At 44.8% G+C, this 15,820-nt stretch overlaps 1 protein-coding gene across 2 annotated transcripts in view; it reads right to left on the reverse strand.

The window, feature by feature from the left end:
- The window catches only part of STARD13 (StAR related lipid transfer domain containing 13), a 336,460-nt gene that overhangs the window by 33,957 nt on the left and 286,683 nt on the right, over positions 1–15,820 (reverse strand). For both annotated transcript variants that reach the window (XM_029602676.1, XM_029602677.1), the window contains exons 8-10: positions 13,812–14,010; positions 6,934–7,141; positions 932–1,046 (exon numbers count right to left, since the gene is read on the reverse strand). In XM_029602676.1, the coding sequence (XP_029458536.1) occupies positions 932–1,046; positions 6,934–7,141; positions 13,812–14,010 (522 nt within the window). The remainder of the gene's footprint in view (positions 1–931; positions 1,047–6,933; positions 7,142–13,811; positions 14,011–15,820) is intronic.

Consider the following 15,820-nt stretch of genomic DNA (forward strand, 5'->3'; position numbering starts at 1 on the left):
ACAGCACATATACATCATGTGGGTCGGTAATCGGCATGGTACGCAGACATTCCGGGCATTTTCTAAAGCCCGTCGCCATAATAGAAAAAAGGGACCGCGAAAAAGGTCGGTGGCCTATGGGAACAGAGGACAGGGTAGGAGGAACCGACCGAAGACGGTGGAATTTACTCACCGAGTGATGAGAAAAACGATGTCGCGATGGGAGACCCCTAAGAGGGAAATTTTTAATGAAGAAAACTTCAAATTTTTCCATGAGGAAAAGTGGTGAGAAATTCTAACAGAGCTCCTAACCGAGAGGCAAACTGCAGCGTGGAAAAAAAGAGACTGAATGGAGACCCCTGTGGCTACAGGGATTATGGCATGCTGGGCATGCTCAGTGTGCCAGTCAAAAGTTCTAGAAACTTTGACAGAAAAGTTTTCTGTGATAGGGCTCCGTATGCTGATGTCACCCACATGTGAGGACTACCATCCTGCTTGTCCTGGAAGAATAAAAGTTCCCTCTTGTATTTCATTAAGTTTTTGTTAGTAATAAATACTTTTTTTCATCTTGTCAAGATTTGTGTGCTGCTTTTTTTCTTTGTAATAATATCTGTGTGTTTGTCTCACAAAGAAACAAAACCACTGAACCACTGGCCCAAATACTCAAACTGAATGGAAGGATCTACATATACAAAAGGGCAAAAACTCCCAGTTTGGTAAAGTAAAGTCACTACAGTTTGCTGGTGATGACAGGCTGCTTCAGTATTCATTAGAGAATTCGTAGGCCACCTTGCCTCTTCCTCTATTCCTCCCTCCCTCTCTACTTCCCTTTAGTCCTCCTCTATAGATTCCTGATAAAGTGTAACCCAAGGCCTGGGTGGCTCTAGCCGCCTCTTGCATACCTATCAGGTGTCCTTTGGGATGTGTGAATGCAGTGAGGTCAGTCACTCACCTCAAAAAGCTTGTTGCACTCCATTATCATATGTGCAAGTCCTTGAGTTGCTGCCAGATTCTCATTGAGATCCTTTTGATCTGGTTTCCCTGTTGCATATTTTTTCTGTATAACTCTGGGATTGAATACAAAGCCACAGGATAGCAGTGAGCTATATATCATTACCAGGTAAAGCATATATAAATATAAATATATATTTAACCAAAACAAAAAAAAAAACCTTCTGCTAATCACCGCTTTAAGTGGTCTATAAGAATTTTTAATAAATAAAACCACAGTTAGAAGTTTGAAATCCTGCTGAAAGCAAGGTATAGCTTTTGTCTAGAACTCTGGTTCGCACACAGTGATCTGTGGACACCTGAAGGTTTTCCCCGGCTTACACAGATGTTCACTGGCATGGCAATTCTCCTTTTACCCCAGAGCATCACTACTGGGGCCAACTAGCTTCTCTCTTAAAGCTGTAGAACTACCAGTATCAGAGTGGTATCAAAGCTACTTGCCCTCCCCCTCAACCAACCGGAGTGATACAGCTGGGCAGCTGAACCCCCCACCGTGGGCAGCAGCACCCCGTTTTTCCCTTCATTTTTCTCTCGCAGCAGTGGCACAGCTAGAGATAGCTTTGTTTCCTTCCCCAGAGCAGCAGTACCACTGGGGTCAGTTCTTTTCCCCCTTGAAGCTGCAGCACTGCTAGGTCCTTCCTGCCTCACTCCCTTGGCGTAGCGGCACACTCAGTGTCTGCCCTTTTTCTCAGGTTTCCTGGCCCCAAAGTAGTAAATACACAGAATACCACTACCAATCACAGCAGGAAAGGGAAGAAAGAAATGGGAACCAGCACTGTGCCCTGCCTTAGAACTGAAGAGGCAGCAAGCACAAACTTGGACATGTGCTGCCGCATGTACTGCTCCTCCTCCACAGTGCCTGTTTTTTTTCTAAATAGGAAGCTTGCATTGCAATTCAATGGGCAACTGTGGGCCAGTTAAATATTTATTAGCAATCAATAATAATGCTAAGACCCTTATCAATCTGGTTTCCAGTGAGGTTATAGTATGGAGAAGGCCCTTATATCTCTGACTGATTACCTCCAGTCATATCTGAACAAGGGAAGGTCTTCATTATTGGACCTTACTGCTGCCTTTGACACCACAGATCCAGCTGTCAAGGCTTAGTGGCATTGGTTTGGGGGCAGGGATGCCCAGTGGTTTCAGTCTTTTTTTCTTAATAGAACCCAGACTATGTACTGGAATGGTAAAATATCTGCCCCTGTTATTTTAAGCTGCGGTGTCCCTCAGTGGGCTATTTATTATTTATTTATTTTTAACTTTTATATACCGACATTCTTGCATCAAATGCAAATCATACCGGTTTACAATGAAACAGAATAAGCAGGAAATATGATTCCTTAGTCTAATACAATGAACATCTATAACGAAACAATTGTTAACAAGGCAAAAAGCTAAACAACTTTAATAAAGGTTAATTAACAAAGGAAACATAAATAAAAATTTTTAAAAGAAGCACAAAGGTTTGCACGAAGGGGTGCACAAAGGGGAGAGCCCCTTTGTCGCGCCCCTTCGGAGCGCGTTGCCCGGCACGCGGTGGACTGGCGTCGTTTACCGGCTCGAACGCTGAGCGTGGTGACGTCGGGGGGGGGGGGGGGGGCGGATCTCATTCTCATTGAGCTCTCTCAAATCTTCTTTGTTTCCTGGCGATTTTTCTCCATCTTTATTCAATACTTACTTTTGTCTTCTTGTAGACGCGAGTAGATCTCATGGTTTTAGTGTATACTATTACACTGTTGACTAACAAATGTATTGCCCTCAGTTGGCTGAATTTTGGTGCTTATCTGAGATTATCCGGTGCTTATCCGAGATTTCTATCTGGATAAGCACCAATAGGCTATCTGCTAATCCTTCCAAAACTGAGATTCTCTGGCTTCGTAAGAGAGATGCTGCTGATCTAGATCTAAAACTTAGTTTACATGGGATCCCATTTACTATTCAGCCTTTTGTTAAATGTTTGGGGTCCTCTTGAATACAGATCTCAATTTTAGAAAGCACATTCAGTCTGTCTCTAAAAGCGCTTGGTATGCACTTTGCTTAATCCATCATCTTAAACCTTATCTTATCTGTGCCTAGCTTTGATTGGTTTTACAAGCAATGGTTCTCTCCAAGATTGGTTACGACAACTCTCTTTTTCTTTGCCTTTCTGCAAAAAGCCTACATAATTTACAACTGATTCAAAATACAGCAGCACGTTTGATAACTGGGCCCTCCATCCGTGATCATGTTACTTCAGTGCTTGCCAAGTCTTCATTGGCTTCCTATAAAAGTATCCAGCCCATCTTCAGGTTCTATGTCTTGTATTTATTGCTCTTCACAAGATGGGATCCTAGGTATTAATGGACAAATTGAAACTTGTGCTTGTGTATATCCTTTACGCAGAAAATAAAAATGACTCAGTACAAGAGTGCATGCCTTTTCATGTGCTGCACCTTTCTCGTGGGAAGTTTCTTCCGAAAGCACTTTGACAGGAGAATAACTTTCTGGTATTCTGTAAGCATTTAAAGGCATTGTTTTAATGCTCAGGCTTTTCACTGAATGTTCTGCCCAGCTTTGGTTTATTTTTCTGTATTGTATGGTATTGTTCTTTTTGAATTTATTTTTAGTACTTTTCATCTAATTGTACATTATTGCATGTTCTACTGAGTTGAAAATTACTGTGTATGCTTTTTTCCTGTACAACACCTACAGCTTTTTGTTAGGTGATTAATTAAATTCAAATACATGAAATGGAATGGGAGTAAGAAAGCAGTTGCTGGGACTGTGTGCATAACTCTTTCATTGACTATTAAAGGTTATCCATCCTCACTTTCTAATCATTCTGTTCTTTTCACAATTACTCTTTTCATCTGCCTCCCGACATTGTCTGGAAAAAGCCTTCATGGTTTGTATTCCCCAGAACATTCCTTCTCCTCTAAACTTTCTTTTCTTGACTTTCTATAATGATTTCTAATTCAATACTTCTGGGAGCTCTCCTCTTCCCCCTCTCCTTTGTGAGCCTCTAAACTGACTGCGTCCTCCTCAGCGCTGCTCCTCTGCTCCCCTCCATGCCCATAGCCAATGCTTTGACAGGCTGAAGCATGCTGAAAGAAGTCTTGGAACCAGTGTGATCTCACTGTCTTCAGTAGCCTCTGGTCTGCCTTTCACACTGCTCTCTTAGAGGCCAATGTTACATGGTGTGCTAAAATTAGCAGATCTTATCACTACTGCTATTTTGGTGCACTAGAATTGCTTCTGATGTAGGGAGGGTTCTAGCTCACCAAAAATGTGTGCTAGAAAAGTGCATTAATTTGAGTGTACTTTCCTTGCCGGAAATCGCACAAAAAAGTAGCACAATTTTTTACTTTACCTTCAGCACTTATTCTTTACTACAGTCCTAAAGCTGAATTAAAGTTTTAACTTCTATTTACTTCTATGGGATGTAAATGAAAGTTTAAAAAAACCAGCCACCCACAGGCCTAGGTTCCTTAAGTTTGGGACCCCTGGACAAGGCATCCACAATTTGGGATCCCTGGACCTGGAAACCCCATGTACAGGACCTCCATACCTGGGAGACCTGTATCTCCTGTATCTCCTACATACCTACACTCTTCACTCATTCACTAACCTGTCCCTGCTCCACTCACCTACCTACCCTCCTCCCGCCTATTTATCATTTAAAAAAATGACTGGGTGGGAAAGACTGGAGGAGCCATTCTTCAAGAAAGGGTGCCTTTAGGGAGCCTGCAGGGTGGGTGGGGAGATGGGTTAGTGAGTGGGTGGTTAGGTAAATGGGGCGAGGGAGGTTAGGGAGATCTCTGGTCCCAGGGCAGCATATCTCTGGCTCAAGGGTTCCAGGCAGAGTCCCTCTGTCTCAGGAATCCTGGGTTGGACCGGAGAGACTCCAAGTTTTTTTTAATCCAATGGTTAGAAGTCTGAATTAAAATGAACCTCCACTTCGAACCATTTAAGTTCAAAATAGTAGTAGTTAGTGCACTTTTAACTTTACTATTGTTTTTAGTACACTTTTTTGTTTAGCAAACATTTTTTTTGTTTTACTACCAAGAACTTTGCATATAATTAGCTTATTGTAGCCGTAGTAAAGTTTTTTTTAGCATGGTAGTAAACATAATATGTCAAATTTTAGTGCCCATTTTTTATTGCTAGTTTATTACATCAGCCTCTTAGGAGAAAAATCTAAGCACTATTCTTTCCTTAGTTCTCAGTCCATTGATAATCTATGCTATCAATTCACCATCTTAATTTATATCCCCTATTCTTTCATAAGCAAAATTGATCTAATTTGTCTTCCCATTTCACCCAACAGACTTGGTCCTGCTACAACTTCTTCCATTCTCCTTTTTCCACATTAACTACCATCTCACCACCTTGCCTGGAGTATAACCTTGCTTGGAGTTGACCGTACTAATTTGTTTTCTGACTCTACATCCTACTGCTTTCTCTCAGTGATCCTTTACCCACTCCTCATTTATTTCTTAATCTCAAACTACTCTCCCCTTCTATCCTGGCTATTTTTAACCTGTCTCTTCTGTTCTCTTCAGCCTTCAAGATGGCTTCTATTAGGCCCTCTCTTGATACCAACTATTTCCCGTTTCACTGCTTCCATTTCTTTCTAAAATCCTGGACCATGCTGTGCATCAGTAAATTTCTGACTTTGGGTTAAACCAGCCTTCTTGTTTTCTTTCTGGACCCTTACTTGTGGAACTACCCTCAACATCCAGGAATCTCCTATGTTACTATTTTTAAAACTAAAACTAAAGACCCATTTTGTTCAAGTTTGCATTCAAGTAATTCAGTCACTAGGGAGGACCTTGCTTTCTTTTTGTCTCTTTCCTTTCCCATCTTTAACTAATTCATCCAATATAATGCAAATCTGCTTAAGCGCTATATACTCATGTTTATGGACAGGCCAAAATATGAGACAACAAAGCCCAACATTCATAGCTGCCTAATGCCCTTTGTAATCTGCCAGCTTTCCAGCTGCTTAATCATCATGGTGGCATTCCTCTAGTTGAGGAATAGGGATTGTATCTCTTTTCCAGAGAGCATGTGGAGTTGCCAACTGGCTCCATATTTTCAGAACAGATTAATTCAATCCTGGGTTTTCTCTATCACATGCATAACAGACGTGTAATTTTGATTTTCCTAAGAAAAGCAGGACTATAAGTGGAGTAAAACTAGAACAAGCCAACTTGTTCTAAAAATATGGACCCAGTTGGCAATCCTATGAACATGGTGAAAATGTATCCTGGAGGCAGCCATTAAGTTCTATTATGTAGTTATGTTTCTCCTTCATGTTGGTGGAACTGCAGGATGTTAGGAAACTTTTAAGGTGAATTTTCAAAGCCCTGCACATACCAAAACTAGGAGATGTGCTCACAAGTTGGGTCAGCGCATTGCCAAGTGGATTTTAAAGTTGTCTCCTGTTGTGAGCACAAATAAAAACTTGCCAAAAGGGGCAGGGTATGGACATGGTCTGGGAGTGGCGTGGGCGTGTCGGGGCTTGCCCAAGAGATGAGTGCGTAAATACTTGCACTGACGCACGCCGGGGTCCCTTGCCACGTAAATGTACTTCTGCTAGAGATGGCGTGTAAGATTTGAAACAAACAAATTTAGGCAAGTCAGCAGGGTTTTAAGGGTTGGAGCTAACAAGGGAGAAGAGAGGCTATTAAATTCTGCTTCTGTATGCAGAAAGAAAAATGCATAAAATGATTTACAAGAAAAGAAAAATCTTGCAAGTGGGGCTTGTTCATGCTGCTCACACAGTGACCCCCATCCCGGGTTATTTTGAGGGACATGAACTTGAGATGAGACTAAAACTCAGATCTCTGGCCAGGTTGTGCAAAGTAATGCCAGATGCTACTGGAATGTCCTATGTGAACTTTCAAACTCCAGTCTCTTTTCAAAGCACAGAAGCACCATACCAGCGAAACAAACCCTTACCTTGGTGAACTGTCTTTCTTTAATATATTAAGATGAAAAAGAGAAGGCGCCAAACACACAGCAACATTCATAGGCGTCATCTGATTTTCTGCTACAGAAGTGACATCACTAAGGAAGCAGAGTAGTGTTTGTAGAACTTCTCGGTTTTCATCTGACATCAGCATGATAGCAGCTTTCACCACTGGAAGTCGCTGCTCCTTGGGTACATCTGAGGGAAAGCAAATGCCAGTTAAAGTGATGAGTCATTAGTACAGAGGGTATTTACGAAACAGTAACACTAATTTGTTTTAGAAATGTGTAGTACACTGTAATGTAAGTTTCCTAATGCAACCTTAGAAGATATTTCTCTTAAAACAATCAACTAGTTTATTTCTACTTTCTGTCTTATTCTATTTATTAGTCTTTTTGCTGGCTGTCTGTTTCCATTCATTAAAAGAATATTATAATATTTTAACATTTTTAACCCTAAGGCACAACTGGATACAAAGAACCTTGCATCAAGCTGCTAAGTTTTACCATATGATCAAGTATTCTGTGGATACTAAACTTGTTGCAGAATATGCTCAATGCTGCAGACTCTTTCCTTTTTAAAATTTGACAAACCACAACCACTATTTTCACATTAATAGTTGAGTGAAATGAAAGAAATGTCTGAATACAAATCAAAATAACAGCTTCTTCTGCAGAAACCAACTCACAATGACGAGGTCTCCCTAAGCAGATCTGGTATAGATGGCAACATAATGAGCAGAGAGAACAGTCATGATTGTCTTAACATGGTACAAAAATGGAGAAATTACTTACCTGATAATTTCCTTTTCCTTAGTGTAGACAGATGGACTCAGGACCAATGGGTATACTGTGCTCCTGATAGCAGTTGGAGACAGATCAGATTTTAATCTGACGTCAGTCCTAGTACATATACCCCTACAGGACGCCATGCTCCTCAGTATTCTCTTCGAAAAGCAATTGTGGATATATGTGTTACTGAATAACTTGATTAACTTGGTTAACTTTGATTAACTTGAACTGGTTGATGTGATTATAGCTGGAGACTGCCAGTGCACTCAACCGAGAAACGCCGAATTAAAGGGAAGCTTGGCTTACTCGTGTTTGTCTTGTTCTCGGGGATTATCCTCCGAGGTTTCCGTGATTGTTGGCAGCCGTGGGCGGGATAATGAGTCCATCTGTCTAGACTAAGGAAAACAAAATTATCAGGTAAGTAATTTGTCCATTTCCTAGCGTGTAGCAGATGGACTCAGGACCAATGGGATGTACAAAAGCTACTCCCGAACCGGGTGGGAGGCTGCCTGTGGCCCACTTAGTACTGCCCTTGCGAATGCTGTGTCCTCCTGAGTCTGAATATCCAGGCGGTAGAACCTAGAGAAGGTGTGGATGGAGGACCATGTCGCAGCCCGACAGATCTCAGCGGGTGACATCCACTTGGTTTCCGCCCAGGACACTGCCTGGGCTCTAGTGGAATGGGCCTTGACTTGTAGAGGTGGAGGCTTGCCTGCCTGTACGTAGGCTGCCTTGATTACTTCTTTGATCCAGCGGGCTATGGTTGCCCGCGAGGCCGCTTCCCCTTGTTTCTTCCCACTGTGAAGGACGAATAGGTGATCCGTCTTTAGTACGGATTCCGTCCTTTCCAGGTATCGGACTAGGAGTCTGCCGACGTTAAGGTGGCGAAGGCGGCGAGATTCTTCCGAGTCCTTATGCTCGTCTGGCGATGCCAGCGAGATGGTTTGGTTTAGATGGAAGTGAGAAACCACTTTTGGAAGGAAAGAGGGGACCGTGCGTAGCTGTATGGATCCCGGTGTGAACCTGAGGAATGGTTCTCGACAGGACAGTTCTTGAAGTTCGGAGATGTGACAGGCCGAACAGACTGCCACTAGAAATGCAGTCTTCAATGTTAGTAGTCGGAGGGACAGACCGTGGATGGGTCTGAAGGAGGTTCCCGCTAGGAAGTCTAGGACTAGATTGAGATTCCATAGAGGCTCCGGCCACTTTAGGGGTGGTCGGATCTGTTTGACCCCTTTCAGGAAGCGGGAGATGTCCAGGTGAGAGGCTAGGCTGCTGCCCTCCATCTTGGCTCTGTAGCATGCCAACGCGGCCACCTGCACCTTGATGGAATTGAGGGACAACCCCTTCTGTAAGCCATTCTGCAGGAATTCCAGAATCGTGGGAATTTTGACTGTCTGCAGGAGGATGTCGCTGTCTTCACACCAGGCTTCGAATAATCTCCATATCCTTATGTATATTAGAGATGTGGAAAACTTGTGTGCTTGAAGCAGGGTGTCAATCATTGCCCCGAGTATCCGCTCTTCTTCAGGTGAGTCCTCTCAATGGTCAGACCGTAAGAAGAGTATCGAGTTGGGTCTTCGTGGAGGATCGGGCTTTGTTGGAGCAGATCCTTGTGAGGAGGTAGAGGGAGAGGGCTCCCTGTCAGTAGTCTTCGCATGTCTGCGTACGACGGCCTTCTTGGCCAGTCCGGGACCACTAGCAGTACTGGTTCCCTTGTGGATGATCCTTCCCAGTAGCGGCCACGGAGGGAAGGCATATAGCAGGATTTCCTGTGGCCAAGCCTGGACGAGGGCATCGATCCCTTGGGATTGTGGTTCCCGTCTGCGACTGAAGAAGTTGGGAACTTGTGTGTTGGACCGGGTTGCCAGGAGGTCCATGGCTGGTGTTCCCCAGCAGTTTACTATCAATGGAGGCTGTGGCCGACAGCCTCCATTCTCCTGGGTCTAGACTTTCTCTGCTGAGGTAGTCAGCAGTGACATTGTCTTTTCCCGCAATGTGGGCGGCTGAGATCTCCTGTAGGTTTGATTCTGCCCACGACATTAGGGGGTCTATTTCCAGGGACACCTGTTAGCTCCTGGTTCCTTCCTGGCGGTTGATGTAGGCTACTGTTGGGGCGTTGTCCGACATGACTCTGACCGATTCGCCTCGGAGTCTGTGACTGAACTGTAGGCAAGCTAGTCTGACTGCCCGTGCTTCCAGTCAGTTGATGTTCCATCCCAATTCTTCCTTGTCCCATTGCCCCTGGGCGGTCAGTTCCTGGCAGTGGGTTCCCCACCCTCGTAGGCTCGCATCCGTGGTGAGAAGGGTCCAGGTCGGCGGGGATAGCCTTACTCCCTTGCTCAGATGTCTTCTTGTAGCCACCATTGTAGCTGGGTTTGAACTTCCTCCGGGAGCTGGAGGCGGACGGAGTAGTTCTGGGACATCGTGACAGAAGGGAACGCTGTAGGGGCCACATGTGAGCTCTTGCCCATGAGATCATTTCCAGTATGGATGACATGAGGCCGAGGACTTGGAGGTAGTCCCACACCTTGGGGCGAAGACTGCTTAACAGGTTTCACAATTGGTTCATCAGTTTTGTTCTCCTTGTAGGAGTTATGATGACCTTGTCTTGTCTGGTGTTGAACCAGACTCCCAGGTATTCCAGAGATTGGGAGGGCTGCAGACAGCTCTTCTTCGTGTTGACCACCCACTCGAGGTTCTCCAATAAAGTTTTGACTCTGGTGGTCGCCTGATGACTTTCCTCTGGGGATTTTGCCCTGATCAGCCAATCGTCCAGATATGGGTGTATGAGGATTCCTTCTTTCCTCAGCATCGCCGCCACTACCACCATGATTTTGGTGAATGTTCGGGGCGCTGTGGCTAGCCTGAAGGGTAGTGCCCAGAACTGGTAGTGGTGGTTCAGGATCACGAAGTGCAGAAAACGCTGATGCTCGTGGTGGACCAGGATGTGCAGGTAGGCTTCTGACAGATCCAGGGATGTGAGGAATTCTCCTGGCTGTATCGCCCTTATGACCGAGCGTAGCGTTTCCATGCGGAAGCGAGGGACCCTCAGGTGACGGTTGACGGACTTGAGGGTCCAGGATGGGTCGGAATGTACCCTCTTTCTTGGGAACGATAAAATAGATGGAATAGTGCCAGTATTTTGTTGTTGTGTGGGCACCGGTGTTATGGCCTTTAAGGCAAGCAATTTGGTCAGCGTGATTTCCACTGCCGTCCTCTTGGAGGGGTCATGGCAGGGAGATTTCACAAATTTGTCCGGAGGGATGTTGTGGAAGTCTAAATAATATCCCTCTCGAATGATGGTTAGGATCCACTTGTTCGAAGATATCTTGACCCATCTTTAGTAGAATAGGGCAAGCCTGCCCCCTATGGCTTCTTCCTGTGGATGGGCCGGCTGATTTTCATTGTGGGGTGCGGCTGGGGCCTGTACCAGAGGCGGCTCCCCTATTGATGTGCTTGTTCCAAAAGGACTGGCCCCTGCCTGCGGGGCAAGATGCTTGATATGTACTCTTGTACGGTTTGAAGCACTGTGATCCCCTGCCCTTATATGTTCGGGGAGAGGAGAGCTAGCTTCTCTTGTTCTTGTCCTCCGGTAGCAACGGTAGTGGGGATTCACTCCATTTGTCGGCTAACTTCTCCAGTTCGCTTCCAAACAGGAGGGTTCCCTTAAAGGGCATTCTCGTGAGTCTCGTCTTGGATGTCGCGTCGGCTGACCAGCTTCGGAGCCAGAGTTGTCTTCTGGCTGCCACAACGGACGAAACGCCCCTGGTTGTGGTGTGTACCAGGTCGGAAGTCGCAGCCGTGAGGAATGATACTGTTGGTTCTAGTGCTTCGACGGGCATGGTGGCATTCCTGGTCTTAGATAAGCAGGCGCGTGTCCCCACAGCACCACAGATCTGTAGTGACATAGCTGAAACGTCGAATGACTTTTTGAGGATGGATTCCAGACATCTGTCCTGGGCATCCTTGAGTGCCGCTCCTCCCTCGACTGGGATGGTAGTGCACTTTGCGACCGCGCAGACCATGGCATCTACTTTGGGGAATGCCAGGAGATCTTTGGCAGCGGGGTCTAGGGGATACATGGCTGCCAGGATCTGCCCCCCCTTTGAACGTGGCCTCCGGAGACTCCCATTCCAGGTCAATCAGCTGTTGGATGGCTTGTAGCAAAGGAAAATGGCAGGAGGTTTGGTGGAGTCCCTCTAGGAGGGGGTTTATCTTAGGTTCCCCTGTGGTACTTGTGCCTGGGATGGCGAGCTCTTTCAAGCTGTGCACCACGAGGTCTGAAAGCTCGTCTTTGGCGAAGAACCGCCTCATGGTTTGGTAAGGTTCCGTTCCTGGAGGGATTTCTCCTTCCTCCAGGGAGTCTTGATCCTCGTCCGAGGTGCCCGTGTCCCCAATGCTGGGACTTTTGGGCTGGTGAGGCACTTCTCTGGGGTTAGAGGGTCCCAGGATGTTAGGGTCCTCTGGGGGAGGCTGTGGCTGTGTCATCGGGGGCGCCGGTTGCATGTGGACAAAGGTATGTAGGCCTTTGAAGAATTCTACCCAGGAGAAAGATGCTGGGTCTACATTGAGAGGCGCTGCATCCCCGGGGAGCCCTGTTTGAAGAAGGCTCCCGCTGGGTGTAACGAGGTCCGGTGTACTGTCGGTGGAAGCGGATCCCAATACCGGCTGAGGAGGACCTTGGGCTGGATCACCCAGGGCCTCCTCGCACTGTATACACAAGGCTGTGGCTTGCGCAGCTCTAATGTGGCATGCTGGGCAGAGGCCCTGAGCCTTGAGCTTCTTGTCCGGTGGTGCCATGGCTTCTGTGCGTAGGATTGCAGAAACCTCCGGTTTGTGTGTTCAAGACTACACTGGGAGGTTTAGCTGTGCACTCCGGGTGCGCCTAATTTGTGCGTGTAGGTCGAATGCGTGCTCAAGAAGATGTGCACGCCACTGTGCGCATGGGGTTTACTTATGCGCCCGGTACAGTAAAGCGTGTGGCTGTGCGCCTGGCGCCCTCGTGCACGTCGCTGTGTGCACGGCACTTATGCGCGTGCTGGTGTGCACACAAGAGATTGTGCGCACGGCTCGCCTCTGTGCGCACAGATAGAATTGGCGGACAGGGCAGCGATCAGGCGAAAATGGTGACGGCGACCACGCGAGCAATATGGCGACCACCTCGGAGGGTCTCCTCATATTGGACCAGGGTCTAGTCCAGAAAAGGCTGATCAACCCGGTGGCACTGACGCAGGCTAGCGATCTGTGCGGCTCTTCGAGCCTCGGAGACCGGAGACTTTTAGGAAGTTTTCTACCTTACCTTGTCTCGGCGTTTCCCAATCTCATGTTCCGGGCGGTCTCCGGCTGCGGGGGGAGGGGGAAAAGTACCGCCACGCTCGAAGTTGCACCCGCTGCCTCTCAGCTGCGCCCGATGTTGGGGGCTAAGTCCATGCCAAGAACCAGCTGCCGGACCGAGGCTTACCTCTGAGGGATCGAGGAAATCACCTCAGGAATTCTCAACTGGGGGAGGGACCCGTAGGTATCACAGCAGGAGAGCGGGGCTCGTCTGTAGAGGTAATATTTCTTCTTGTTTTGGATTTCTTTGGTTAGAATACTCTAACGCTGTGCAAGCGTGTATAGAGTCCAGAACTGCTATGGAGACGGAAAATACTGAGGAGCATGGCGTCCTGCAGGAGTATATGTACTAGGGCTGACATCAGATTGAAATCTGATTCGTCTCCAACTGCAATCAGGAGCACACTATACCCATTGGTCCTGAGTCCATCTGCTACATGCTAGGAAATGACCATTAGACGTTTTCAGTTTTGGGTACACCTAATCTGAATAGAAATATTTTCTTTAATACTGGCTACCACCCATGATGACATTTGATTAAAATGGTCTAAATGATCCAATTTAGAGGGAACATTAGCGGACAGTAAACTGTTAATCTTGTTTATGCAAACAGTGTTAAAACATGTTAAACAGGATAGCTATATTGGATCCAGCTGAATAAACTGCAGACTGACAATTTTGTGCTTCATAAGTACTGTGAAGCTAATCTTTACTTTTCCTAACTACAATATTTTCCTTACACTGGTAGATGTGCAGGAAGGTCTCTCCAAGCTTGCTGGTGAGAAGTGGTTCAGGAAGGTCCCTGAAAAACTGCTTGACCATGTCGGCCACATCGTATGCTGACTGCTCTTCATAGCAGACATTTTCGGGGCAGCTTTCATTCATCTGTCGCAAGGCCTGTATCCGAGATTTAACCCCTGATTTCCGAAACAAACCAACCTGCAAGAAGCACCACACTGGCCATTCAATATAACAGTTCTTTTAACAAGGCAGATAATTGTCAAACCAAAATCAAATCTGGGAGACTAGTTTGAACATACAATAATCCTGCAAAAAAGAATTTAAGGAGAAAATATCACAGTTTTTGAAGAGCCTCTGTTTACATATATTACTATATATATATATATATATATATAAAATGTATATATATATATTATATATATAATATATATATATATATATATATAATGTATATAATATAGTAATTTTATGTATATATGTGTGTGTGATTAGGAAAGCAGGTCAAAAGTAGAAATTTTCCTCCTGATTCTTGTACTTTGCACATCTTTTTCACTTATTCCCAGAATCATCCTTTCACTAGAAACTCCGTGAAAAGAAGACTTTTGAAGTAAACATCAAGCTACACTGTATCTTATCTGCATTAATATTTTACTTGCACATAGAGATAACATTCAGCTCTCAGGGGCCAATGTAATAAAATTTGCATTAAACCTATATGTTGAAATTCAGTTTCTTAATGCAGGTGCTAAAAAAAATAAAATAAAATGTACTCCTGATACAGTAAGCAAACGGTTTGGTAATGCATCAGGAGATAGAAATGTGCACAAACACAAAAGTATGCACACAAACCCACGTTAAAATGTGAGCTCAGTACAGGCGACTCACACATTTTAACTCAGGCGGTAGGGGAAGCTTCACACACAGGGTTTATGCACACAAAGATCATTTTTTGTGCACATAAAAGACCTGTACACATATTTATGCTTCTTTTGTGTGCATAAAACATGATTTATGTGCACAAAAATGTTTTCAGCTCAGAAAATATTTTTTGTTCACATAAATTATATTTACTGTTTGCGTGGAAAACATACTTTGTGTGGGCAAAGTATGTTTTCTGCACCTAAATAGTGACTACAAGTCCCAACACCAGAACTTCTGTTTCTGCCGATAGACTAACACTAATGCTGGAAACTTTACTCCACCTCGGACCAGGAATAAAATTTTCAGCTCTAAGAAAACCTGAGTTAAGTCAGGGTATCTCTTTGCATTGTGGGGGTAATAGTTAATCATGGGATTTCCATGCGAAGTATGCTCAGGTTTGTATATTCATTTTTTGTAACATAAAACTCCTTGCAGCATCTGGAGTAAAGTTTGCGCACACAAAAAAAAATAATGTGCACACAACTGCTATGCTCCTTACTGAGCTCATCTTACCACAATCTCTTCAAGCATGATAAAACGAGCAAATTCTGGAAAGCTTGTCAGAATAGTTACAGTTAGTTCTAAAAAAGCATCACCTACACCTCAGTTGATTTTCTTTCTGGTAAGTTTCAAAATATTCATAGCAGGGTTAAGATTTGTACAAGTATTAACCTAAAATCTATTTTGGGGTGTTTATTTACTTATGTAGAGGTTTTCATATTTTTCCTACACTGGACCAGCCATGCTAGGAGGATAACAACAAGCAAACATGTTAAAATGAACAAATGTATTTATTTTTGTGCTATTTACTATATGGAGAGAAGCTAGCCTGATCTCTTTAAGCCTGATTTGGCTTTGGTATCAAAATTATCTTTAATATGCCATACAAGCTGTTTTTAAAAGTAAAAGATCATAGTATGATGGTGGGATACCACTTCCAACTGTACATCTGCTTTTAGACTCTTATTCAATTAAGCACTTTTGCCATCTGTACACAATGGGAGAAAATCTTAAAATTACAGAACAGTAGCTCTGGAAGCTAGCTTGGGAAGAGTCTGAGCAGTACTTTTTCTATTACTGTTCTCAC

The sequence above is a fragment of the Rhinatrema bivittatum genome, chromosome 5, assembly GCF_901001135.1.
Source record: "Rhinatrema bivittatum chromosome 5, aRhiBiv1.1, whole genome shotgun sequence".
In the NCBI taxonomy this organism is placed as follows: Eukaryota; Metazoa; Chordata; class Amphibia; order Gymnophiona; family Rhinatrematidae; genus Rhinatrema; species Rhinatrema bivittatum.